The sequence below is a fragment of the Lepidochelys olivacea genome, assembly GCF_965140295.1.
Source record: "Lepidochelys olivacea isolate rLepOli2 genome assembly, chromosome: 25".
NCBI classification, from domain to species: Eukaryota; Metazoa; Chordata; order Testudines; family Cheloniidae; genus Lepidochelys; species Lepidochelys olivacea.
Genome location: NC_140435.1, coordinates 17,707,204 through 17,734,361, shown reverse-complemented (window position 1 = coordinate 17,734,361; position 27,158 = coordinate 17,707,204). Strand labels below are relative to the sequence as shown.

Below are 27,158 nucleotides of genomic sequence, written 5' to 3'. Positions count from 1 at the left end.
ATTTGTGACTATTTGGCCCAGTGTTTGATGGTATAAACTTCAAGTTTATTACATTTTAACACATACTAGTACAAAAGTGTGGTGTGTTTATAGCATACATGGATAAGCAAATGAACTGTGAAAAGTTGGTTAAAGGTAAGTACCCCACCTGTACCCCCTCCTTTGGGTCTTGTCCAGATGTGCATGCCATAGGAATGTTTAGAAACCCACTGAGGCATTCTGTGCCCATGCATTGATGTTACATAGGTTATATGGCAGTAATCAGTTCCCCTTTTTATGAAAGGCTGTTAGAGGAGCTTGATTTTTTTTAATACTGATGGCTAGAGCTTACTTCTTCCAGGCTGGGAATACTTCCTTGCATAAAACCCATTGGAAGTAACGGCAAGACCCTTTTAAGGCTTTCATCTGACCCCCTTTCAAGTTGCATGTTTAGTGGGCAGCTGTCACTCATCAAAACTCAGATTTGCTCTGATCATGGCTCTGGTGGTAAATCTGAAACAACATAGTGACTGAATAAGTCCTTTTAATAAAAAGTTCAGCTCACACATGCTGACTTAATAGTTTAGATTGATAAACCCAGTCTTGACACCACCAACTGCATTTGGTACAGCAGTCAAGCATTTGAAAGTAGCACTATTTAAGGTACAAATACAGTAAACTTTTTCACACTGCTTTCTGACTGAAGCACAAGCTCAGCTTAGTTTAGCAGGCTGCTGATGTTATGAGCATATTTCATGTTAGTGCACTGGCATCTTCACAGGGGCTGTGATCACTGAAGTAGTTATTTCATGTGTCCACTCTGGTCCACAAAGTATTGCACATGGTTATAGCTGTCTTTCCCTGCTAGCGTGAGAATCCTCTAATTGTTTGGACTGCACGGTGGATAGGACAGAGCCCATTAATCCATCTCTTTGTGCTTTGGTAAATGCAAGTGAAGATTTAGATGGAAAGCAAAAACCTCCCTCACAAGTGTGGCCTAAATGAACTGAGCTTTGAGTTCCTTAATTTGCTGTAGACTAATTTTTCAAAACACTCAGTATAACAAAAGCTAAAATTCCTTTTCTTTCTTAGAAATTCAAGTTTGTTTAATTCCAGGAATTAACTCCACATTAAGAGGTGAGGGTAAGTATTTAAAAAGAAAAACACTAACAGATCAGATTTTTGAGCCTGTCACTGTTACTTTCTAGTTTTTTTTCAGAAGAAATTGACAGATTTCTTAAACTCAAGTTGGCTAGCCACATCTTAAATATTTTACAAATTTGAGTAATTGGTAGTTCTTATAAACCAGTCACTAATCTGACTAGCATCAAACATTTAATAAAGGAATTAGATGCTAGATTTTGATGCAGTTCTTTTTCACTGTACAGAATAATAGGGGGTAAAATGTCTTAGAACACCACAGTAGCCTATGTCTGTGAATCAGTTATCTTCCTAAACTGCGGTGCAGAGGGTACCTGAAAATGTTAGTGCATAATAGTAGGTCACCTGTTTGGAACTGTGGTAGCCTTAAAGTACTCAGCCTTACTTGCTCCTGTTCAACAAAGATTTGGGTATATCCATTAGCACAACACATTCATTGTGTAGGGTAGGGAAAGGACATTGTCTTTGCAAATTAATTAAAATAAGTGGATAAACCTTTTCATTTCCCCATAGGGACAAAGGTCTTTCCTGTTAATACTTAGTGAAACCTTTCTATCAAGACACATTACAAGGTAGATACAAAAAAAACAAGTCTCCACTAGTTTCAATCTGACTGACATTTAAAAAACAGTTCCAAGTCTAATTCAGATTCCTTGCTGCTGCTTATCTTCCCCCAAAAAAACACTGCGATTAAAATAATTGTCCTGTATTTGTCACTGAAAGGCAAAACTTTACTTTGAGCTCCAGTTTGACATCCACACACAGAGGTTGCCACTGTGCACAGATCTAAAGCGTAGGGCCCTGTGACTTGTAAAGTAGCGGTAGCTAGCAACTGCTATGTTCTTTTAGCTACACCAGGAGAGGGGGAGGTTCAGTGCTTGGTGCCTTTGGAAGGTGGGGTGGAGGGTGGGCGGTTCCTGCTATGGTAACTTGTCTAAAATTCAGTCACAGAGGAACACTTCAGTGCAAGGGGGAGATTTCAGAAGTTTTCAGCTGGAAGGGAAGGAAAGTTGCACTGGTAGGGATTACTCAAGTCACATGATGGCTTCAGTTGAGCAGCTGTGGTTGATGACTTTAAAGACTGGAATAAGCTGGCAACTTTGCCCAGGCTTCAAGCATGGCTACTTTAAGACTTCAAACATTCCCAATCTTCTTTTAACATGAATTCCACTTCGAAGAAAACAGGCCATCCCTCAGCCACCTATCCCTTAGCCCTAGCTAATAAACTGATTGATTTACTTTCAGAACAGTGCTGGCTCATGGTAGTGTAAGTGGAGACCTACTAAAACTTCAACTGCCCCAGCTCCTCTGGACTTCAGGCTGAGCATTGCAGCTCTGAAGGATCCCTGTGAAATTCTGTACTAAGAAGTCATCCCTTTTCCTGTTTTTCATCTCCTACCTCTCAGCTGAAGGACAGGCAGCTTCAGCAATTCATTCATAGGGTGTTGGAGAGAGAGAGGTTCCTCACGCAACTGACTTGAATATAGCAAACTTGACCTGCCTTTCACAATGCCATTGCTAGTCCAAGAGGTCTATTGGACATACCACTGATGCCTTAACACGCACAATCTGTTTCAACAGTGCAATAAGTAAAGAACTTAAGTAGCCACAGGTCCTGCTACAAATAGTGTTAAACCCTTATGGAGTCAGCTGGAATCATGCTAAAATGACTCTTAAGCTACTTTCACTGAGCCAAGTCCTCACTGCTCCATGGGTGCCAGGCTAGTGCATTACATAATTGCGCAAGCCACTGCTCTACACCCCCCCCCCCATATTTATTTACTAGGATGTTGTTTAGGTATTGGCTGCTTATCTAGTGCAACATAGCTTAAGATAATTATTAGGAGGCAGGGAATAGTTTTCTGTCCCTATTACTGAGAGAACTCTGACAATCAAGGTGAAAACATTTTTTTAAAAGGAGACCTTGTCTATTCATCTTTCTACTGCTTTCTGCAGCTATCTGCCTGATTCCCAGCTATCGACTAGATTCACACTCAGTAGGTAACACGTAATACTTTAAAGACAATTCATTGATTCTTTAAATTTGTTTTGAAATAGTTTGGCCACTGGGATTTTTTTTCCTGCAATAAGTCAGCACCCCTCCATCAAGTTGGACACCGAAAATTGATGGCTCCTTAAAAAACAAATTTAGGCCAAATTTTCCAAGCCAGGCTTCTTGCATTATTCAAAAGCCAGAGCCTGACCTCTTAGGCTATGTCTTCACCACAAAAAGGTGTGTTTTACATTGCTAGGATGTTCCAGTGAGAATTCTCTCACTTTGAGAACATGTCACTTCACTTCCCCAGGCCCCACTGTCCTTCTCTGCCCTGGCATCTAATAGCTGGTACTAGTAATGCCCTTTCAAGAGCAATGCGTTAGCAGGCTCCAGGCAGAGGTGATGTTTTAGTTGCAGTGCAGCCCAGTAGAGGAGAAAGGCCTGGTCGTTTCTTCACTCACTGGAAAGAAGGCAGAATTTAGCCAAATTGTCTTCCTGTTCTGGAAAAATAAATCCATGCTAAACTCACGCCACTTAGCTCAAGAAGCTGAGGCTCCAGCTGAGCTGCTCCTTAGAGCAATGGTGGACGGTGCTGCTGTTCCTACCAGCGTGGGCAAGCTAAGGGTGCGGGGCCTATGGGGCACTGAAGAGCCAGCAGATCTCATTCTTCAATGTCATGGGCACCAGCTCCAGCCATACACCAGTGCCTCCAGGTCAGAACCGAGGAAGGCGGCACAGGGAGAGGAGTGCAGGGACTAACAAGCTGGTGCCACCATCCTCTGCTCAGCACTGGGGCAGCATGAGGAGGGAGGTGGGGAGGCTCAGACTATCACCATTAGATTTCACCAGGTTCCCAGCAAGGCTCCAGGTGGATGAAACCACCAGCAGGTGGGAGTTTGGAAGCCTGATGCCTCCAGCCAATCAGCCTTACATTAGAATCCCAAACTGCATTATCCTCTTGATGCCAGAAGTCAAGAGCTTCCCCTTTGAGGTTGCATTTTGCCACTATGCATCAAAGGGGTAGTTCCGCCATTAACTGCACCAAGGGATGGAAGGGAGGGTCCCTACCCACCCACATGAAGGAGATTTAATACGTTTTGACCTATTACACCAACCAAAAATCCCAGTTACTCCAGCCGTTGACCGTTCTCTGAGACCCATTCGATTTCCTATTCACATCTCGATCAGCAGCTCCATTATCTGCAGCCACACTCATCAACCACCATGTCCTCATAGTGTCTCAGCACCACGTTATCATGGTTGTCATAATACAGGATGGAGATGGGGGACAGCCTCACTGGGACGCAGCAGGGCTGGGGGGTTCCTTCTGGGTCAAGGGAGTGCACCATGGTTTGGAGGATGGCGTGGTTGGTGCTGTTGAGTTCTGCCGTCAGCGGGAAGGGGCACTCCCCGAGGCAATAGTTGGCCATGTATCCCTGCGGCGCGATGATCCAGTTCTCCCAGCCCACGTCACTGAAGCTGATGTAGAGCCGCCTTGGCTTGCAGAGGTTGCTTGGAGTGACCGGGGTATAATAGGAGCTTCGCCTCTTCCTGGAGGCCTGGCACTGCTTCTGATTGAGGGACACCACCAACAGCGAGGTGGCAAGGAAGGAGTCGATGCTGGCACAGAGGTTCTGCAGCCTTCGGGGCGGCAAGGCCAAGGCGCTGTCCCCGCTGCCCACCGAGATCTCCAGGATCAAGCCCAGGTTCTTGCTGGGGGTTCTCCAGCCCTTTGCCACTTCGGTCAGGCTGAAGAGGAGGGACTTGTGCAGCTGCGCGAAGGATTGCGCCCCCAGCAGCTTGTGGCTGTACATGTGGGAGGGCATTCCCCGCAGAGACATCTGCAGGGCTTGGTACAGCCGCAGCTCAAAGACCTGCCTGCCGCTGGAAGTGTGATAGGAGTTGTGGCTGAAGTTGATCTCCAGCTGAGCCATTGTCAGTTGCTCCCCCTCCTCCAACACAGAGAAATTAAAGTACAGACGTTTCTCCAGACACAGGAAAGTCTTGGGCTCCCCACTGTGAATGAAGTGGCCTGAGGGAAGGAAAACAGAGGAGGTGGCATTCGTTCTTTGAGCAGGAGGGGCCTCCCCACACACACACTGAGATTCAGAGCAGTAGCAAAGCAGCCAAAAAGGAAGTGGATAAACCTGACCTGACCTGAACTCCTCATTCCCCAGATGAGAAGTGGGCAAACTTCACTTCCCCAATACCTGCCTTGACCATCAACTACACTCCTGGCTCAGCCTGCGCCTGGATGCCGCACGCTGTCCGTGTCCACACTCAGCTCTGCTCTGCGACTCTCCCAGTGCAAAGTCAGGGCTCTCCTGAGGAGCAGAACGAGTCTGACAGATTCACTCCCACCCTCTGATCAGTGCGAGGAAGGAGGATGCGATCCCACTCCATGCTGCGGGTGGGGAGCTGAGGGGCGTGCTTCTCTGCCCCCCAGAGGATACAGGCAACCCAGAGAGTTCGCTCACACACTGGGCCCTGGTTCAGGACATATATTTTAAAGATACAGCTGCCCCCTCAGCCAGTCACTGCTGGGGCGCGAGGCTCCCACTACCCTGGCATCATCTGGAAGCTTCACCACAGCAGAGGTTCCCCATGGCAATAATTATCCACGAGTCCCTGCTGCTGGGTGAAAGCTGCTTGGCTAAGAGAAAGTGGCAGACTGCACAAGAGTAACAAGCCAGAGCCAGCACCAGAGGCAAAGGTCTGCCTAAGCTTTGGGGCTGAGTAGTTTGAATTTGTGGCTGAAGAATAGAACTGGGAGTCAGCACTCGTGGGTTCTCTGCCGCTCGCTGTTTGATCCTAGGAGAGTGACTAGACCAGCTTCCCCATCTGTAAGAGAAGGATAACACCTGCCTCCTTCACAGCACGGAGTGCAGAAGGTCCTGCTCATTTTGGTGCTGCTGTACCAAGAACTGCTAGAACAGGACCGGTCTGCTGGGCCCTTTGGACTCAGACCCTGATTTCACCTGGAAACAACAGATCACTAAAGAAGCGAGTTTAGTGGGGCCTCAGCCTAAGGTCTAGCAAACAACGGGGAAGGGCCCGGAGAGGCCCCGGGCTCAAACAGCAGGAGATGCTGCAAGTCCAGCTAAGGTACAAGGATCAAATGATGGGGTGGGAGCCAGGCCTGCAGCCAGTGCCACAGGCTCAAAGAGAGACCCAGTCAGGCCTTGGTGCTGTGCCAGGCCCCAGCGCGCTGGGCGCTCAATCGTTGCTGCATTCTCTGCCCTAACTGGAAGACAAGAATGCAAACCTGAGTGAAGCCACTGGAGACGCAGCAGCTGCATTAATCGCACCCAGCTAAGGAACCGTAACTCCAGCCCCACTGTCCCCAGTTCCTTTAAAATCTGTGCAGGCCTGATGCTTATGGGAAATAAGGGCCCTTCCGTTTAGGAGTATTACAGAACTGAAGGGTGGGTATCAGACAGGGCCAGGACAGTGCTCCGGGGACGTGCACTACAGGGCACTGAAATCACATCCCCAGCGTCTTCTGTCCTGGTGGTTTCTTTAGATAAGCGCCAGTCATAGAAAAAGTCCCTCCCAGGATGTGAGAGGAAGCGGGCAAGGGTGGAGGTACAACTCAGCCACAGCTCGGGGTGACCAGATGTCCTGATTTTATAGGGACAGTCCCGATATTTGGGGCTTTTTCTTATAGAGGCCTATTACCCCCTACCCCCGTCCCGATTTTTCACACTTGCTATCTGGTCGCCCTAGCACTGTCCTGCAGGATCCCAACGTGTCTCACAAACGTTCCTACTCCTCTCACCCTGGAGAGATTATTTGCCACGTTAGGGCTGGGGAAACTGAGGCACAGAGCAGCGACCTGCCTGAGCTTGCAGAGCGAGTCAGGCGCAGCGCTGATACTCGACCCCAGGAGTCCCAGGGCCCAATCTTTTGCTCCGACCACTGGCCCCCACTGCCTCTCGCCAGCGAACGCCACTCGGCCTGACGCAAAGGCTCCCCGACGGGGCAAGGCGCCCGCAGCCGGGGGTGAGGAAGAAACCCCAGACGGGCTGGCCCCCAAACCAGCATCCCGGAGGCTCTGTACCTTGGTCAGCGAAGACACGGATGATGTTCCCCGGGACATTAAATTCCTCCACCCTGCAGGCGCGGCCGGGCGCCGTGTCCCCGGGGGAGGGCAGCGCTCGCCGCTGGAAGATCCGCCACAGCACGGCGGGCACCGGGGCCGGGGCCCTGGGGGTCGGCTTGGCGCTCAGGCCCAGGGATTTCAAAAGCGGGAGCTCCAGCCGGCTCCCCAGCGCCGCGCCCAGCAGCGCCCAGAGGAGGCCAGCTGCAAACCGGGCCTTGGCAGGGGCCGGCCCCATGGCTGGGCCGAGCCGAGCCGAGCCGGGCAGACAAAGCGCAGTGCCGGAGCCCGGCTCTCCCGAGGGCGTCTGCAGCCACCAGGCAAGAGGGGGGTGTTGATTGCGCGACTGGAGCCTTTGATCTGGCGAGGGCTCGGTTACAGCGAGGCATCCCTGGATTGGGCAGGGGAGTGAGAACAAGCCCCCAGGCCAGGGAGCCCATTAACCCTCTGGAGCCCGAGGGGCGGTGGCTTTGCCTTGCACAGCCTCCGTCTTCTGCTAAACTTGGGGGGGGGGGCTGCCTGTCACCACCTGCCCTTGGCTTCACCCCTGCCCGGCTGGGCCATGCACGGGATGTGCTGCCCTTGAGCGGGCAGAACTGACCTAGCCCTGCCCGGGCCACCCCCACACAGTCACCCCCAGGGAAAGCAGCTGAGTGCAGGACAGGGCTGCCCTGATGCTGGCTCAGCTGCCCCATGGCTGGGGGAGGGCGTGGGGTGGGGGGGCGATGGAGGGTTTTTGCATCTCCGGCTGCAGCGTGAAGCCACCTCGAGGCCTTATGCTGGCTGTAGCTCACCGAGCATCCCCGGGCCTTTCCAGTGCACCCCACTGAGAAGACAGCAGCCCAGAGCAGGAGAGAGATGGGGGGACCGTGGCCGCTGCATGTGGCAGGCGGACGGAGAGTGGGAGGGGGCTGCATAGGAGCCAGCTGGCCAGGTGCTCACAGGGGCAATGGCCAGACCCTAGCTAGGCCAGAGCTGTGCTCTGGCATCACCTCTAAACCAGGGCAGGCGGGTTGCGCTGTCCCACGTAGCCTGCACTGGGGGCTTCCAGACTGGCCTTTCCTGGGCATCAGCACACAAAGCCCCCCACCTCATCTCCTCCCTGCATTGCCCACCATCAAACCCTCCCTGGAGACAGGAATGAGGCCATTCTCCTGCCACACTTGTAAGGCACCCAGCCTGTCTGGGTGTCGGCTTGGTGCCTTGGGGAAGGAGACGGCCATGTGTGAAGTTTCCTCCCTTGAGATCCACAATTCTGCAGTGATCAGGGTCCCACATCCCCATCCCCCACCAATGGCACCTCCTGACTGTCTGTCGCTCCCCCAGCCCTGCCATCCAACCTGATGGGCTGTTAACTTCCACACCAACCTTGTCAACTGGTTCCCTGCAGAGCGAAAGACATACCCGGTATCTACAACAAAGCCTGCTCATCCCGTGCCAGCCCTGCCCTGGCCAGGCCCTGGAGCACCCTGTGACTGGAGCTAATCAGTGGAGTGCGGGAATTAAATTATAAAAGGAAAATAAGCCATCCAGCTGCCATTTCCAGCTACAATGCAGGGAGCAGCCCATCGCTTGCTGCATCCCACCGAGCCCAGGCCTGGCCCCTCAGGAATAGAGCGTTGCAAGCTGGGGGCTGCAGTTCCTGGGCTGAGCTTTGGCCGCATCTGCATCAGTGGGTCTATTGTTTAACCAGACTAAACATTTAAGCTGGCTGCAGACTCAACGCCCCATCCTGGCCCTGCCCTGCCTGGTCCCGCGATCACCCCTGTGCAAAGTGGGCATGCTGGTGGCAAGGGGACGGTTCTGACCCAGCAGCCACTCTTGCACAGGTGTAACTGCCGATGCACGGTGCAGGGCCAGTGTGGACTGGCCCTTCAATCCCCAAGAGAGTCGGGCCAGTTAACCAGCACACAAGTGGTCCTGCTGCAGCTGGCTCTGTCCTGACTCTTCAACTCATCTGTCCAGAGCAGGACACTGATCCCTAGGAAACCTGCCAGAGAACCCTGCAGCAACGGCCGCACGACGCCCAGGCCTGCCCCAGCATTTGGGTCAGCCACGCGTCAGTATTCAACCCTGCCTCTCCTCGCTGAACCTGCCTGCTCGCACAGCTGCAGCTGCTAACGGGCCCTAGAGCAGCCAGCTGCTTTTAAAGCACAGGCCCTGCTTGAACTACAAGTTACCAAATTTAACACTCCTGCTGGTTAGACACCATCTGCAGTCCCCTGATGTCTCTCCTGATTTACACCACAAGGAATGAGAGCAGGATCAGGCCCTACAGTATTTGTTTCCCCATTGAACCCCATGCAAAACCTAGTCTGAAAGTCAGGGAACAGAAGCACACAGTGGGTGGGATGTTTAATTTCCTGTCCTGTCTAGTTCGGCTGGCTGGGGGGAGACTGGCAGACCCAGCCAGAACTGGGGGATTTCTAACAACCTGGGTCATGTTTTTATGTTACCTCCCAGTCTCAGATGCTTTCCAGGGAGTCTCTTTGTGGCTTATGCAGCATAATATCTGGGGTTTGCATCTAAGCAAGGGACAGGAAAAACAAGCAGCCCCTCACCCCCTGCCAGTTTGGATTAACCCTTGGCAGGCCAGCTGCAATTCCCTTCAGTGTCCTATTGTCCCCCTGGCTTGGAGTTAGGTCCCTCAGAGAGGAGCAGGCAGCGGGCACAGGGCCGACACTGCCGTAGTATTGTGATGGGATGAGTCCAGATCCAGGGGGAGGGATGTGTGCAAAATTCCACAGGGTTTCTTTCCCACTGAGCGGAAACGCACGCAGCGCAGCCCAGCCTGCAGGATGCAAAGCTCAGAACTGGCACGGCCTGGAAAACCGCATCACTCAGGGCTTCAGTGAGTCCTTTGTTTTAGCCAGAGAAGGTTTCTCAGGCCAGAGGATTCATCAAGGCAGGAGACCCTAGAGGGAGCAGCTGTCCCTTATCTCTCTGATCCCAGGCACTGGCCTCCTAAGGGGCTAAAGGAGTAGCGGGCTGGACAGCAGGCCTGTCTGATCAGCCTCAGGAGGCTGCTGCCCGCTGCACCTCCTGGGAGAATCCTCCAGGCTCTGGCACGGGTGGGTTCCAGGCAGGGGCTTGGGTTGCTCTGTGGAGTAACCCCCGGATGCACTTACAGCAGGGCTCAAAGCAGCACAACACGTCTCCCTAACGGTATGTCGCCATTCCCTGTTTGCAAGCTACAAACAGTTGGGACACTGGTGCCGAAGGGGCACAGGCGTTTGCCTCCCTGCTTCGAGCCCCTCACCCGCTCCACAGCCTCAGTCAGTGCTCCAGAGACAAGAGCTGCCTGGGATCCCACAACTTGCCAGGTCTGGGGAAATCACAGAGAGGGAGGATGGCGAAGGGGTGGGGGTGGCACGGGAGATCCCAGGTAACCGAAAGCAAGTTCCATATCTGACCTGGACCTTACTAGGAAAACCACCCCCCATCTCAGCCGACCCGTCCAACAGCCTGCAGGGTGCCCAGTGCAAACTGGCTCCAGAAACCACGTCAGGATCAACTGGAGCCTGGCCAGAGCCGAGCCGAGAGGAGTGGACTGTTTCCGTCAGCTGCCAGCTGCTCCCCAGCTCCAGGCAGAGGTTGAGGGGGGTTGGGGTCTTGCATGCCTTCTCCACAGGGCTCTCTCCTTCACTGGGTTTGTGGAGGGCCCCGGGTCAGTCCCCAGAGGCTGCCCAGTCAACAGCGGTTCCCTTATAACCGTTTGTCCTTTATCAGCCCGTTCTTCAGGTGTTTCCTGCGAAAGAGACCACCGCAGAAAATGACGCCCCCATATTTGGACCAGCCCCTCCTCCTGGCCATCACTTACCCCCTCCCTGGGGTCACCCCGCAGCTCAGACCCACATGTCCCTCCGTTCCACGTAGACCCAGCCTCGATCCTATGTGATGGGAGCACGCCGCAGGTTTGAGCGTGACCCAAGGAATGATTGGGTTTAGCTGATCGCCATATTTGAGGTCGGGAAGGAATTTTCCTCCAGGGCAGATTGGAAGGCCCTGGAGGTTTTTCGCCTTCCTCTGTAGCATGGGGCACGGGTCACTTGCTGGAGGATTCTCTGCTCCTTGAGGTCTTCAAACTACAATTTGAGGACTTCAATAGCACAGATATAGGTGTGAGGTCTTTTTTAGGAGTGGTGGGTGAAATTCTGTGGCCTGCATTGTGCAGGAGGTCAGACTAGATGATCATAATGGTCCCTTCTGACCTAAATATCTATGAATCTATGAATGAGGTGGGGGGCCAGCACATCAGCCCATCATGTCTGGCATGCCACCTCCTACCAGGCTGGACAAGACCCTCAGCCCATTCCACCAACGCCAGGTGCAAGGGGAACCCCGCTACAATGCAGCGGGGCCAGGCATGAGCGACTGGTGGGAGGGAGGGATGGATAGAGGTGTATGGGAAGGGACAGAGAGATGGCCAGATAGACAGACAGGCAGACAGATGATTCCTTCCTGACCCCACCAGCAACCAGTTTATGGCCTGTAGCCAGGGATCCAGCCCCTGTGCTCTCACCTGGCACAGACTCACCCCCCTGCAGCCCCATCACTGACCCCCAGCACGTGGAGAAGTGTCTTGTCTTACAGGCCCCGTTGTTCCCAGGACTCCGGGACCCGATGGGGGTTTATCCATAGTGAACATTTCCCTCACCCACCCGCAGCATTCCCAGCCTCCTTCGCTGCTGTGTCCCTGCCCCCTCTCCCCACTGGGGGGCGCTGGGCCTGCCCCCTGCTCACCCTTCTTTCCAGGATTTGGGCAGCTGGAGTTCGCCCACTTTCCGGGGCCCTGTGGTTTTCTCGCTCTCCTCCAGGTCGTACTCACGCACGTCGTTCACCTCCTGCATCTGCCCTGTCAGCACCTTGGCCACGAACAGGACGATGTACTGGGGAGGGACAGGAACCAGGCAATGACCCCACTGGCTACGGTCCCTACTCAGCCCTCCCACCCAACACACTCACCCACTAACTGGAGCTAACTTCTGCCCTGGGGGCTGCCCCGCTTGTCCCCGGAGGCTGGTCTGAAAGCAGCGACTCCCTGGGCTAGTGGGCTCCTGGAATGAGCATGCCAGGCTGGGAGCCCGGTGCCTGGAGGGGGGAGCAGAGGGAGTGGGATCCTGGGGGACATAGCGGGAGATTCCAGCAGCAGATGAAGGGAGCCCAGAAAGACACCGCCTCCCACCCCCATGCTGGAGATCCACTGCTGAGACTGGGGCCAGGATCAATGGACACGGCCCCCACACACACCCACATGCACAAGATAATAGGTGTGCGGGGGGGAGGGGGGCACAGCTCCAAACCAATTGAGCTGGGTTGAAGAGTGCTCTGAGTACAAATTACCCATCATGCCCCAGCTGCAGCCCCACCCCCAAATCGATTTGCCCAGCACAAGACTCCAAGATTTGCCCCAGCCCCGTCCCCAGTTCCCCAACGGCTGGGAGGAGCTGTGGGACCCTCGGCCCACAGGGAGGCTGGAGGGAAGCAGGCAGCAGCCATGCAGTAAGGACCGGACGGAGAAGCACAGCCTCCTGCCCAGGCCTTAGTCCTGATTCCCCCCACGCCAAGCCCAGCTCTGCCTTGCGGGCTCTGGGGAAGCCTGGCTGATGGGACCCCTTTGGGAGACAGCAGTCCCTGCCCCGGCTCTCACTCCCCCGTCCCCGCACTGACAGCCTCTCTCTCCCCCGTCCATCTCCAGCTCTTCCCATCAGGGTCCGGAGCCCCAGGAAACGCCCCGCGGCGGCTGTTAGTGCTCATGCTCCCTCCAGGCGGTGGGAATTCCAGCAGGGAGGAGGCTGGGGGGGGAGGGGGTTGCATTACCTTGTGCTTCCATCCCTCCCCTTCCCCCCCAACCACACGTGCCCCCAGGGGCTCCAGCTCGGCCCCCCAGCAGCAGGGGCTGTGGGGGGGCCCTGAGCCGCCCCTACTCACCAGGAACCAATAGACGTTCATGAGGGTGAGGGCGAAGAGCAGGGCGTTGAAGAAGAAGTAGAAGGGGATGTTGGGCACAGACTGCAGGCTGGAGTGGCAGGTGGCGTAGAGGACTTTGAGGGGGAACCAGTAGAGGCGGAACCAGAACCTGCCAGGACAGACACAGAGGGCGGGGGGGGGGGGTTGAGTGGCATTGAGGGGAGCCCCCCAGAGAGGGGCCCAGGGATGAGCATCCCCCCCACACGCTTCCAGGCAACATGATCTAGCCCCTTGCCCCATATCTGGCTGTCTCCTGGCAGGAGGGCTGGATTTTCACGAAGTCACTGAGGGGCTTTCCACCTGTGGCCGGCAGGCGCGTCTCAGACCCTGAGGGTGGCTGCTAAGTGGGGTGACGCAGTAAAGAGACTGTCCTGGGACAGAGGGGAAGGTCCGCAAGCTGCTGCTACAAGCCCATCAATGGCACGTCTGCCCCTCCACACACCTCGGGTCTATGTCCGGACAGTGTGTCCCTGCCCTCCTGCCCCCCGCATGGCAGTGCCAGGGGACAGAGGGAGAAAAGAGGCAAGTACTGGGATGAAGCACTTGAACCAGCCGCTGGTCCCTGGCTTCCAACCAAGGTTTTCCTGCTGGCTGGCTGTCCCCCTGTCCCTGCCTTGGCCCAAGAGGGGCTGTGATGGGAGCAGGACCCCGTCTCCCTCCCTTCCCCTCCTTGACACTGAGCCACTCTCGCTGCCAGAGCTGGATTGTGAAGGGGCCTGGAGCCAGCTCCTCCTTCCGCCTGCCCTGGTGTGGCCATGTTCTGTGTGTGAGATCACCATCATCTCCACGGCCGCAGGAGGGGCCCCCCAGCCCAGCCAGCTCACAGCATGGCCACGTCCCCCAGGCGAACCTAAACACCCGGGCCACTGGGAATGACAAGGTGGCACCAGGGAGGGGCGGGGATGGGGGCTGGAGCGGGGCAGGGGCAGGAGCTCACCAGCTGATGCTGAAGGTGAGGCAGCCGAGGTCGGAGATGACGTCGTTGAGCCGGTGATAGATCCCACCCCGGTGCTTGAAGTAGACGTTGAGCTTGGTGAACTCCAGCTGCACGTCGCTGATGTCGTGCAGGAAGAGCACGAGAATCCCCACGTTGTGGAACCTGCCGGGAGAAGGGACCGAGCGCGCGTTGTGTGTTTGTGAGCCGGGCCGTGCACATCAGGTCAGGGGTCGGCGGTGCGCCTATGCCAGGGCCAGAGTGTATCGGAGCTGCAGGCTCCAGGAAATGCAGACCGACAGTGCTGGATGGCCTGGCACCGGGTGGACCATATTAGAGCTGGGGGGTTGCACTGGGGCCAACTGGAGCACTGCGGGGCAGCTCAGAGCAAGGGACAAGCTCCGAGTCCCTCTCAGGGAGCCCAGAGGCAGGGTGAGCCGTAGCTGGGTGTGGAGTGGCTGTTGCATTGCCCGGTGGCTGCCCAGCGGCTGCCCAGCACAGATGCGAGCGCGCTGTGGGCAGAGGGCAGTGGGATGCGGCCGGACGGGGCCGGGGGGTGCTCACCTGAACGTGTAGGAGAAGACGATGAGCATCAGTGTCACCACGTGGTGGATGAGCATGACTATGGAGTCCCTGCGCCAGGCGTCCATGTACACAGTGGCATAGATGGAGTGTCCGTAGAAGCTGCCCTGCAGCAAGTAGGCGATGCCAATGTCGGTGGGTACATCCATACCCTTCTCCCAACCTAGGAGCAGCACGGAGATCCCTGCGTGAGCCCTGCACGGACACCTGCCCCCACAGCCAGTCCAGCATGCTCAGAGCGCTGGAGCACTGCCCAGGGGAGCAGGGTCCCACGGGCTAGGCCAGTGCACGCTCATGGACAGTTCCTGAGCTCACAAGTCATTGGCATCACAAGGAAAGTGATTTGGGGAGCTTAATCTACGGATTTGCCCTCGACATCGGCTCCTTTGTTTGACCATTGGAGATGCTGATCCGTTAAGAACATAAGAACGGCCAGCCTGGGTCAGACCAAAGGTCCGTCTAGCCCGGTGTCCTGTCTTCCGACAGTGGCCAGGGCCAGGTGCCCCAGAGGGAATGAACAGACCAGAGAATCATCCAGTGACCCGTCCCCTGTCGCCCATTCCCAGCTTCTGGCAAAGAGAGGCCAGGGGCACCATCCCTGCCTTCTGGGCATTAGCATCCGAGCTTCTTCTCCGTGGCGCTTATGTACCATAAAAGGCGGAGGGCGGGTCGTGGAAGAAGGGGTACTCAGTGAAGAAGAGCAGGTAGGCGCTGTATGACCAGGACAACGTGTAGAACAGCAGCTTCCAGGCGCTCTCGGGCATCTTGGCAGCGTCTTTTGGCTGCAGGTTACACCACTCCCCGAACGGCTGCCGGGAGAGAGGGGACAAGATGCAGGGCTCAGGGAGGAGGAGAGCAGCACCCCCGGACTGTGCCGCATAGCAAGGATGCAGCTCTGGGAGATTCACTGCAGCTCCCCCCAGTCCTCTGCACACACAGACCTGGCTCCAGAGGTCCCCACACCCAGGGCACAAGGGGGCTACTCAGGTCCAGGGGCTGGGGTGCCATGTTTATAACTCAGCAAAAAGTCCTTGAGGCCAGCTCCTTGGCTCAGCTTCATGCCCCCCAAACACAAGCCACAGGACAGAGCCTGAGATGCCCGGTGTCGCTGAGCTCAGGAGTTTGGGATTCCCCCCGTGCACTGTGGGAACCAGTGACACAGCTCACAGGAGAGGGACACAACCACGGGATGGAGACGGGAGTTTCCGCTTGACTGCCCCAAATACTGTGGTTTCGTTAACTCAGATGCCTAATGAACATGTGGGCGAAAGGACGTCTTTGTGCAATATCCATGCCCCCTGTAGCCTCAGTGACGGTGGGACACTGACAGGACTCTCCACCACACCAGGAAAAACCAGACTTCATGGTCCTGGAACTTCTCTGGCAACAAACAGACGGGAAGAACATTCGTAAAGAATCTTTCCAGCCCCCTGCTCTCCACCAGAAAGGAGTGAAAACAGGGACCAGAACCTGACTTAACCTGCCCAAACTTTTCAGGCTCCTTCCACTGCTCCAGGAGGGTGAGGGAGGGTGGGAAGGGAGCCCCGGCAGGCAGCTAGAGCGGGAGAAAAGAAAGCTCAGGTTTCCATCCGGCTCAGATTTGGCCACAGCAGGAGCTGTGCAGTGGAGAAAGCAAAAGCCAAAGGCACGCAGCCTCCATATGCCCATCAGGGTCACTCCCTGAGGAGCAGGGCTGGCCCCAGTCAGCCTTCTGCAACCAGGGAGGGAATTCAAAATTAATAAATCCAGAGTCCTGTCTGCACTAAGAAACCCAGGGGGTGAGGCTGTAAGGTGACCTGAGTGCCCTGTGAATGGGCTGCCAGCGTGTGCAAAAGAACCTTCACATCTGATAGGGGCTTGGGCCAAACGGAAGATCCTGGAGTCGCAGACACCATCACTCCTGTGAGAAGTGGGAGCAAGGGCGTGTCTGGGGTAGTGCGTGCTGGGGGAGCGGACAGCTAGTAGGCGTCTGGCTCGGTTACTCCCCGACAAATGGATAATGCACCAAGGCCCATGCTGAGCAGAGCGTGCCACGGAGAAACACCGGATGAGCTCCCGAGGGAAATAAAATGCCTGCCAAGTAACCATACCCTTCCCCGGAGCAGCAATTTCCAGAGCTGGTGGCTTGGCTCCTTGGTTATATTAAGACCCCAGCTGTTCAGTGGAGGTGGCTGGCCTAGCCGCTTGCCCCTCTCTGCGCATGACAGGGGAGAGAGATGCATGCAAAAGGCTCCCTTCCAAACGCGGAAGGCTGACGAGTTCACAGCACCAGTTGCTCCCGGGGTGGAAGCACCAGCTTTACAACACCCAAGTCCAGAGAATGGCCTGAAACTGGCAAGATCCCGCAACTCCCCCCCCCCGCCCCCAGCCATTCCGTCTGTGCCTCCATCAGCCCCTGCCCACCCCCAGATCCTGCATGCAGGGCAGGGCTGCCCCACTCAAAGCACCACACTGCAGCAGGGGGAGGGGCTGCACTAAGGGAGGGTGAAGAATGCACTGGCAGGGAGTCCCAACCCCTGGAAGCCAGGAATTATTTGTGGCTCCATAAAATGCAATCCAGAAGGGAGCTCAAATAAGCCCCATTTGGAGACAGCTCAGCTCGCGAGCAGACCCCATGTGCTAATGGAGCAGGGACTGGGCAGAGAACCTGAGAGCCTAGTTCCTTCCTTTGGCTGGCCCACTGATCATCATGGCAGAGGTGCAGGAGACTTGGGCTGCCTCCCTTGGGCTGCCTCCCTTGTCTCTCTTTGCCTCTGTTTCCCCTATTGGTACAACTGGACAGTGGCACTGTCCTACCTCCCAGGGGGGCTGCAGACAAACCCATCAAAGGCTGAGGCGTTCAGACACTATGGAGCCGGGGAAGTAGGCAGAGAGAGAATTGGCTCTGGGATCTCAGAAGGAAGAGGCTGTCGCCACATCAGGGAGGGTACGGTGGAATCGCCACCTACAGCCAAGGAGGAAATCCAACCTCCAGAGCAGGGGCAAGCCCCCTACAGACGCTGTTCCTCTCCCTTCTGTTTCCAGTGAAGACTCCCACGCTTTTTTGCATGGCGAACTCTGACCCTGAACTGAGCACCCCAGACCGAGACCTGCCCATGCTGTCTCTAGACAGAGCCCTCTGTGAAATCGCAGGCAGCAGCTGGCTTTGGGGTGAGATGCGTAGCAGAATGAGGGTGGGACACAGCAGAACACGGAGAGCTGCACAGAGTCCAGACCCTACGCAGAAGGGCTGGAGGAGGCCAGGAGAAGGAGGGGTAAAATTACTGCCTCTGAATAATACACCAGGGGATGCTGGTCGCTGGGGCAGCCCCGGATCTGGCTGCCCACAGCCTAGACGGGCATGCTGAGGCCACCCACCCCGATGTGCATCAGCAGGTCCTGCACGCAGCCAACCAGCCCACGAATGATGAAGCAGGAGTCTGGCTCCCACTGCCACGCCAGGCAGTCACCAATTCCTTCTCTTCATTCTGGGGTGGGGCGCATGTGGGGGTGGGGGGACCCTCTCTGCCATCAGCCCGCTGCTGTTGCCATAGCAATGACAGAGCGATGCCCGTGTTGCTGAGCAACGGGTGCTGCAGCAGGAACAATGCATTGCGGGCTCTGGCTGAAAGAGCCCCAGGTTCTGGTGAGTGATGTAATGTGGCTGCATTTAAAGGGCCAGTGCTGTAAAGCTGGATGCAAGATTTTGGCTTGGGAACCTCCTCACTGCTCCCCCACATCCCCAAACTGAAAATAGGGGTGGGGCGGGGGGATATAAACGGTCTTCTGCAGCATTCCCCCCAGTGCCGGCTCCAGGAACACATCTTACTCCATACTCCAACCCTGGGAACCAGAAAGTGAAAACAAACAGAAACATGAAATGGATCAAGACTTCACTGAGGCCTCAGAAACTTCCAGGGTGAAAAGGAAATTAAAAATATCCCTCTCTCTCTCGTAATCATCTCCAGTGCTAGAGGGATGGGATTTGACAGGGTCCTTTCAAATCTGCCATGGAAGAAACTTAGAAAGAGGCAGCCCCCGAGTCCCCCCAGCCCTGCGACCAATGTTCAACGATGCGTTATGAATCGAGGCTTGCTAATGAAGGAGAATCATACTACCGAGCCCAGAGACTAGTCAAGTCCCAGCTGTGCTGTGTCTTTCCTGAGCCCAAAGAGGTCTCCAGAGGAATGAAAGGGAGTGCCTGGCACCCAGTGCCCTCAGGTCCTGGGAACTGGCAGCTTTCAATGGATTTTGCTTTCCCCACGGTAGAAGATACCAGAGTAACAGGTTTCCATTGGCGGCCAGGGCTTTGGCTCCCACACACAGCCCTACCACAGCACCCTTATTGCTTACAGGCCTGGGCCTCCCCCATGCCCTGCTGCTGCCCCTTAATCCCAAGCTACAACGCCCCTGCCTGGGCATCCCCCAAGCTTCACTGGTCCCCAGGATACTCTCTTCTAGGATTGTGGGGAACATGCCACAGGACGACGATTGGAATTCTGGGGCACACTGGAGTGGTTTCCTCGCTACGCATCTGGTGCAGGTCTCACAGGGTCAGCGGAAGGAAAATGAAACACGACTGCACCCCCCTTTTACCCAGAGAAATGGGTCCCCAAAACCTGAAGATAATACCCGTTGAACCAGCTGCCCCGCTAAGGCGTTCGCTAAACAATCTAGGGAGGGGTGTGGTCTGAGCACAGGCCTGAGGCCCCCCAACGGTCTCATCCTGCTCTTGACACCAACACTATCTATGGACTTAGGCAAGTCACTGAGCTGCTCTGTGCCTCAGTTTCCCCACTTGGAAAACAGAGATACCATTCACCTGCCTCCTTGGAGTACTGTGAAGGCTTTCGAAAACACAGTGAGAAATATCATGACAGTTCCCACAAATCATTAAAAGCCATTTCCCCTTCGCTCACGCGTCTGCACACAGAAGAGAACAGCCTTTGGAGCGGGCACCCTCGGGAGGCCAGGCACAGCTCCCTCCTGCACCCTGTGGGGGCTGATTAGCCTCCCAAGCAGCACGGCTCAGCTCCTGCCTGAACGCTGACACAGCACGTGAAACCCAGCCCCCGCCCTGGAACCCAAGGAAAATGGCTTCATTCTCTTCCACAAGAAACGGCCCATTGTGGCTTTCTCCTCGTGGCTTCACAGGCCTGCGCATGGCGGCTACGGCACACGAGCGAGAGGGCACCACTGTCCGGGCACAGGAGAGCTGCTCTCTTCACCCCGAGAGGGCCGAGGAGCAGTTCACACTCATGGGCACTGCAGGAAGGAAGCACTCCAGGCTGCTCATGGCTCCCAAGGCAACTACTGCTGGAGGGTTGGCCTGCTGGTTTGCTGTGAGTGGCCTTGCAACCTCAGGAGGAAAGCAGGACTGAGAACTCACTCCCGTGAATGTTTTGGGGCCTGGGGAGAATCTGGCTCTTTGAGGCACAAAGCACTTCACTAGAAAAGCCAGCAGAGCGGGGAGCCTGAAGAAGCGAATGCTGCATCCCAGCCTAGGTGGCCACCATCCATTCACGGCACCAAGGGAGGCTTTCAGGCTCGCAAGCCACATTGTGTAAGTTGCATGGAAGCCTTTTTTCTGTTTGCACCTTTCACTGCAATGCACGTTGTAGCGCTCTGCAAATTTAGAACCACCCGGGGATCAACCAGCCGCATCTGGGCCACGAGGTGGAAGGCGTGTAGCAGCTGCACAGAAATGCCAGACAGCAGTTTCGGAGGAGAATATCTGACAAACTTCACAAGGTGCAATGGGCGAGGCAGGGTCAGGTATTCATGTTGGCCAGGACCCAGGGGTCAATACTTCTAATTCTTGTGGAAAATACCACGGGGCCTTTAAGAGCCCTAAGTGGTTGGAACCTAGGTTTTATATCTCATCTGAGAGACAGCAGCTCCATGCCCCCTGAAAGAGAGCGGGAACAGAAGGAGAGCTTGCGGGTCCACCCTTTCCACGGGTCTATCTAGGATCTGCTCTGGTTTTAGCACCAGAATACGAGAGTCTCTCAATCCCATCTTCAAGCTTTCTCTCCAGACCGGGATTTCTCACGCTCCTTCTCTGGTAATGTGCCCCAAATACTGCCTGCTTTTAGCCTGGGTCAGTTCTCTCACAGGATGTTCCCTGGATTTTAGCTCACAGCAGCTAGTTTTCCACCTTCACCAGTGGGGTTCTTTTTTAATTAAAAAAAAATAATAATAAAAGGACCACTCGAGGGCTCCTTCTTTCTATTGCACCCTAGTACCAGCCCCCGATGCACGACTGGCCACAAAGCCAACAGTAGCCCTGTTCTGCCCTCCTTTACATCCGTGCACAGCCCCTGGGCCTGCTTGCAAGAGGAGCATCTAGTACAGGCCTGATGGTATCTAGTACATCTAGGAGCATCTAGTACAGGCACTGTGTCAAGTGCCCTCATCAAGGCAGGACACCCTTGCCCTATGCTGGGTACAGAGAACCGCATGACGGGCACAGCCCTGGCTTCCCGTTGGGCTATTAAATTAATGTCACTTAGTGCGGCATAGGCTGATGCTTTGCTCAACTCCTCCAGCTCCTCCAGGCCTTTGGCAGCAGCTGCTCCCTCAGGAGGGCTTGCTCCCCACCAGGACAGCAGCCTTCCACAGACCAGCTGAGTGAGGGCCACCAAAGAGACTGTATGGGGTGGAGAGAGAGTGGACAGAGAGGAGGCCTAGGCCTGGCCTGGCCTGGTCATCTCACTAGACCTGCTTGTGGTCAGACACATCCAGGAGACACTCAGCAGCCAGGCCCTGCCACTGACACTAACGGAGGATGAAGATTCCTTCCATTTCCTAGAGAAGAAGCAGAAGGCTACAGAAACGCCACACCAGACAAGAAACATTTCCTCTCCCGCTTTCTCATGGGCGCCCCGCAGGTCGAGAAAACTGTCCCCTGGACCCCGCCCGAACTGATCGCTCATAGGAATGTCAGGCTAGAAGGGCTCTCGAGAGGTCCTCTAGTCCAGTCCAACACTGAGGCAGAACTAAGTGTTATCTAGACCATCCCTGACAGGTGTTGTTTAATGATGGAGATTCCACAACCTCCCGAGCTCATTTGTTCCAGTGTTTAACCACCCTGACAGGAAGTGTCTCCTAATGTCCAACCTAAACCTTTCTTGCTGCAATTTAAGGCCATTGCTTCTTGTCCTGTCCTCAGAGGTTATCGAGGACAATTTATCACCCTCCTCTTAACTTTTTACATACTTGCAGACTGTTCTGTCACCCCTCAACCTTCCCTTCTCCAGACTGAACAAACCCAATTTTTTCAATCTTTCTAGCCCTTTAATCATTTTTGTTGCTCTCTGGACTTTCTCTAATTTGTTCACATTTTTCCTGAAGCTTGGTGTCCGGAACTGGACACAATACTCCCACTGAGGCCTTATCAGTGCTGAGTAGAACAGAAGAATTACTTCTTGTGTCTTGCCTTCAACATTTCTAGAAATACATCTCAGAACGATGTTTGCTTTTTTGCAACAATATTACATTGTTGACTCATATTTAGCTTGTGATCCACTATAACTCCCAGATCCTTTTCGGCAGTACTCCACCTTAGACAGTTATTTCCCAGTTTGTATTTGTGAAACTGATTGTTCCTTCCTAAGTGTAGTACCTTCCATTTGTTCTTATTGAATTTCACTCTATTTCAGCCCATTTCTCCAGTTGTCCAGATCATTTTTAATTCTAATCCAGTCCTTGCAACCCTTCACAGCTTGCTTTCATCCACAAACTTATCAGTGTGCTCTCTGTGCCGTTATCCAAATCATTTATGGACAGAACCAGACCCAGGACAGATCCCTAGGGGACCCCACTTGATATGCCCTTCCAGTTTGACTGTGAGCCATGGATAGCTACTCTCTGAGTACAGTTTTCCAACCAGTTGTGCATGCACCTACAAGAAGTTTGTCTAGGCTATGTTTTCCTAGTTTGCTTATGAGAAGGTCGTGTGAGATGGTATCAAAAGCCGTACTAAAGTTGAGATAGATCACATCTACTGCTTCTTCCCTAGCCCCAGGTTTGACACCCTGTCAAAGAAGGATGTTAGATTGGTTTGACATGTGCTGGTTCCCAGAGCTCAGCTGACTGAGTTCACCTCTTTCCTGGACAGAAACGATCCCACCTTCCTAGTTGGATATTGCAGTTTGGATACCAAGAGTGCAACGGGCAAAATAATTATCTTCATTTCAAGGATCACTTTGGAAAATCCACATGGACAATACAGATACAAATCTGACAATTGCAACAGCTAAAGTCCATGCTAGTCCCCATCCTCCACAGCCCACTCGCTGTCCCTCCCCCTTCCACCCACTTTACCTCTCTTCCAGTCAATCTCTCTGATATATTACGGAGCAAGGGCATGGCCTACAAATAAATGCTATGTTACCAGAGCCCTCTAAAGACATTGGGAACCTAGATTCTGCACTCCTTGCACACTCTAAACGCCCAGTGAAAACAATGGGTGCTCCAGGTGATGCATGTAACAGGAAGAGGTGTGTTTCTTTAAGCAGCTTTTTTCAGAGCTATCTGTCACAGCCAGAGCTAAATGAAGATGCATTTTAAGCCACAATCTTCAAGTCCTCCTGCTAAGAAAGTGACTTCCTCTTTAGGTGCATAGCAGTTACAGGCCAAGTGCCGAGATCTATGACATATAATGATTAATGCTCAGTAAGGCGGCATTCTTGGGACACAAAGAATTAATTGATTTCACAGGGATGAGCCTTTCAGTCTCTGAGAGAACGTTAAAGGATTAATTGCCAGAGACAAACACAACCGGCAAAGAGGAACAACTGCACTTGGGTTCTACACTGGGGAGTGACTGCATGGAAGGAGTTTACTCCCAAAGGCAAGCAGCAGATGGAAGAGTCCTGAGAGTGACGAAGGAGGAGAAAGCCTCAACTCACCTACTGTTGAACGACCCCTCCTCTGAACAGCCTCCAGCTCAGATAGATGCCACAAGATGCAGCCCAACTCTCGTTAAAAATGGCAACGCTCTTCGGGAAGAGCCAGCCCCTCCAATTTCCCCCTTAAATCTCCAGCACGTGAACCACACACAGGCTTTGGATGTTTTTATAAAGCCGTTTCCTCCCCCTCCTGCCCACAGATGGGAAACTGACCCTCCCACGGCTCCGTTTCCCATCTCAGCCTCACATCAAACTCTGTGGCAGTATTTCAAGGCAAAGCAGCACAATCCCGAGGTAGCCACGAGAACTGGCTCTCTGCTCATCCCTTCTCATGCTTCGGTGACAACAAGCGGGACCAAGGGATGGTACCCCATCGTCAGCACGAGCTGCCAATTACCCATGGAGCACCAGCTAAGCAACAATGCACAGCACTCCTACTGCACTTTTCACCCTCAGATCCGGAAGCACTTTACAAAGGGGAGGGGGCACTCAGTTTACAGAGGGGAAACTGAGGCACAATGACAGTTGCTCAGTGACTTGCTCAAGATCACACTGTGTGACCATGTTGGGATTAAACTCCAGGAGTCCTGTCTCCCAGCCAGTCCCCTAGCCACTGTGGTATCCAGAGATAGCCAGGTGCTGCGTGTACCGTTGCCAACCCGCCAGGATTGTCCTGGAGCCCCCAGGAATTAAAGACGAATCTTCCATTAAAGCTTATGTGGTGTGATGAAACCTCCAGGGATACGTCCAACCAAACCTGGCAACCCTAGCTCCGGGCAAACGGGGCAGCAGGGAGAAGAGGGACAAAAAGGCAGCACAAGGCTACTGAAGTCCTACCTCACCCTTATTTTGAGCACTTTGGGCCTTGTGCTAGGTCTTGGCACCAGGGTGAGCTTCACTCTGTGACTCAATACAGAGCAAGCAAGGACACGAGCGAATGGCTCGGTCAGGAAGGCCTCCCTGTGCGATGGCGAGGTGGGGGGACAGGAGCCCAGAGCAGTTACTGGGCTGAGGATGGACCATGGTTATTAATACAGTGCTGCTCCCTGCAGCCTGTGTGACCCCACAGCAAATCGCCTCTGGAGACAGCAAGTTCCCCAGGGGGAGCCAAGCCACGCTGAAGCAGAGCGCGGCGGAGACGTCTCCAGGTAGGACCCCCCCTGCCAACGCCCCCCAGCCCCTGGAAACTGTCTCGTCACCATCAGCGCCGGTTTGTGCCTCTGACGGCTCCGGCTTGTCACCTGACCCAGGACGCAGCATCTTCCATCTCTTTTGCCTTGAGAGTCTCAGCAAGGGTGGGGTCAACGCCCCTGGCCCAGCAAAAGCCTCTGACACACACCCGGCAGCCAGGGGCTGTTCGCCTGGGCTAGGGCCCACACCTTGGGGAGACGGGGCAGCTTCCATCTCATGACATTTCTTCAGTGCAATAAGCACAAACAGAGCGACCCTTCTGCACAGGGGGGCGGTCCCCGTCCTCTCCCTTCCTGGGCGGCCACTTGATCACCCAGTTCGAGCCTGACCAGCAGCCCAGCCCTTGAACTAGGTCAGCCCGTATTGCGGCTACTAAGCCTTGGGCCACGGGCGGGGGGGGGGGGGGCATTTAGCAGACAGGTTAGTGACAGGCAGGCCCCGCAGCCCGCCCGGCCCCCACTCGCTCCCTTTGCAAGACGTAAATCTCATTACTTCCCCCGGCGGGGGGGTGAGTAGCAAGATACAACGCGCAGCTCCCCCGTGCAGCGCAGCCCCTCGCCCCCTCCCCGTGCAGCGCAGCCCGCCGGGCGGGGACTGACCCGAAAGAGGCAGCCGGAGGCGGCCCTGCGCAGCCAGGTCCAGCCGATGGCACAGAGCAGGCACAGCAGGGTCTCGCTCCAGGCGAGGGACGCGTTCTCGGCCCAGGTCCGCCGGGAGAGCTCCCAGCCGCAGTCCGTGCAGCTCCGCACCGCCCCCGCCAGGCTCTGGTAGCCGCGCTGCAGCAGCTGCCCGTAGCCGGGCATGGGCTCGGGCCGCGGCATCCCGGCCCCCGGGTCACAGGCGGCGCGATCGCCCCCGGCCCATGGCTCCGGCAGCGGCGAGCCTCCGCGCCGCAGCCCGCTCGGCGGCCAGCTGCTGCCCGCAGCGCGCAGGCTCCGGGCGGCGGCTGAAGATAGGGGGCAGCAGCGCGCGCGGGCCCCGGGGATGCGCCACCCCCAGCCCGCCGCGACCCTGGAGCGCGCCCGGGGAGAGGTGGGGCCGGGAGGGGCGAGGCGAGGGCAGCACAGAGCCCCCCAGCAGCCCGGTTATCGCGAGTTGAGGGGAAATTCCCCAGGCCCTAGGGCCCAAGAGGGAAAAGCATCCCAGAATGGACCTGCTCAGAGAAAGCGGGGGGGGTCCCGGGGGCAGCTTTCCTGAACCTTTTGCTCTCAGGCAGGGGGCAAAAATCCAGCCCCCTTTTTCAGCTGGGCCACAGCAACCACCAGTCATTTTTGCTGAATTGGTCCAGAGTCTGTAACCTACCCTGTTGCCGAGAAGCCAGCTTTATCCCCGCCAGCAGTGGTTCTCAAGCAGGGGTAGGGCTGTACACAGAGGCCTGCCGGGGGGGTGCATCAACTCACCCAGCTCTTTGCCTAGTTTTACAACGGGCTACAGAGCACTAGCAAAGTCAGCACAGGATGCAGCCCATGAAGGGAGCTGTAGCTCACGAAAGCTCATGCTCAAATAAATGTGAGCGTTTCTAAGGTGCCACAAGTCCTCCTGTTCTTTCTTCAGTACAAACTAAAATTTCATACAGCTGGAAGGAGAAGCAAGCAATTTTTTGGGAACAGTATGCTGTGATATGTGTATTTTTCGGTCTGATTTTGTAAGCAGGTAGTTTTTAAGTGCATAACTTGGGGTATGCAAGAGAGATCAGACTCCTGAAAGAGGTACCGTTGTCTGGAAAGGTTGAGAACCACTGCTCTAGAGTATCCTTCACCCAAATGCTCCCTACTCAGCTAAATATTCTTGGGACAGGAGGAGTTCTCCCAGCACTGTGGTTCATCCACCTCCCACAGGAGGCAGGAGGCTACGTCAACAAATTCTTCCATTGACCTAGCACTGTCTCCAGCAAGGCCAGATCATCTTAGCTATGTGGCTCGGGGGTGTGGATTTTTCATAGCGCCAAGGGATGTAGCTGGATTGTCCTATTTTTCAATATAGACCAGCCCATAGTGGTTTCATGTTGACAGATTTCAGTTTTTCCCTTCAGCACATGTTTAGCCCAGATTGCTAACGGAGGAGGAATAACGAGTGACATTTACTTATTGCACCAGCTTGCACCCAGAGATCTCAGAGCTTGATACACCCTGTTTAAAGAGGGGTCACTTCATCCACCACAGCTGTAGCTACCTCTGGAGTCTAGGGCAGCAGTTTTTGAAAAGAGCCCATCCAAAAGTTATCCACTTTAACTGAAATTATAGGAGAATACTAAAAGGTCAAACAGAATGCAATTACGCTGTCGCTGCATTAACCATGACAATAGCCTGGAGTTACAGCTTCCTTAGCCAGCTGAGACCAGAGGTGATGTCTAGG

At 54.9% G+C, this 27,158-nt stretch overlaps 2 protein-coding genes across 2 annotated transcripts; both read right to left on the bottom strand.

Moving 5' to 3' along the window:
- Positions 1 to 23: 23 nt before the first annotated feature.
- Positions 24 to 9,448, bottom strand: GDF1 (growth differentiation factor 1). Its single transcript, XM_084614618.1, has 2 exons — positions 7,197 to 9,448; positions 24 to 5,168 (listed from the first exon to the last, which is right to left on the bottom strand). The coding sequence occupies exons 1-2, from the start codon at positions 7,471 to 7,473 to the stop codon at positions 4,333 to 4,335; spliced, it is 1,113 nt and encodes a 370-aa protein (XP_084470744.1). The 5' UTR covers positions 7,474 to 9,448; the 3' UTR covers positions 24 to 4,332.
- Positions 9,449 to 9,577: 129 nt separating this feature from the next.
- Positions 9,578 to 25,709, bottom strand: CERS1 (ceramide synthase 1). The gene is made up of 7 exons (XM_084614616.1): positions 25,403 to 25,709; positions 15,371 to 15,530; positions 14,704 to 14,884; positions 14,143 to 14,304; positions 13,167 to 13,314; positions 11,979 to 12,124; positions 9,578 to 10,983 (listed from the first exon to the last, which is right to left on the bottom strand). The coding sequence occupies exons 1-7, from the start codon at positions 25,622 to 25,624 to the stop codon at positions 10,941 to 10,943; spliced, it is 1,062 nt and encodes a 353-aa protein (XP_084470742.1). The 5' UTR covers positions 25,625 to 25,709; the 3' UTR covers positions 9,578 to 10,940.
- Between the last annotated feature and the right edge of the window lie 1,449 nt (positions 25,710 to 27,158).

What these genes read in the sequence shown, in the direction of transcription:
- CERS1 (XM_084614616.1), bottom strand. Translation starts at nt 25,624, where the DNA reads ATGCCGCGGCCCGAGCCCATGCCCGGCTACGGGCAGCTGCTGCAGCGC. An exon ending in CCCGCCCTCCGCCTTTTATG is followed by an intron (nt 14,885 to 15,370) that starts GTACATAAGCGC and finishes TGCTGCTCCTAG; the next exon opens with GTTGGGAGAAGGGTATGGAT. An exon ending in CCCAAATCCTGGAAAGAAGG is followed by an intron (nt 10,984 to 11,978) that starts GTGAGCAGGGGG and finishes TCTCTTTCGCAG; the next exon opens with GAAACACCTGAAGAACGGGC.
- GDF1 (XM_084614618.1), bottom strand. Translation starts at nt 7,473, where the DNA reads ATGGGGCCGGCCCCTGCCAAGGCCCGGTTTGCAGCTGGCCTCCTCTGG. An exon ending in CCGTGTCTTCGCTGACCAAG is followed by an intron (nt 5,169 to 7,196) that starts GTACAGAGCCTC and finishes TCCTTCCCTCAG; the next exon opens with GCCACTTCATTCACAGTGGG.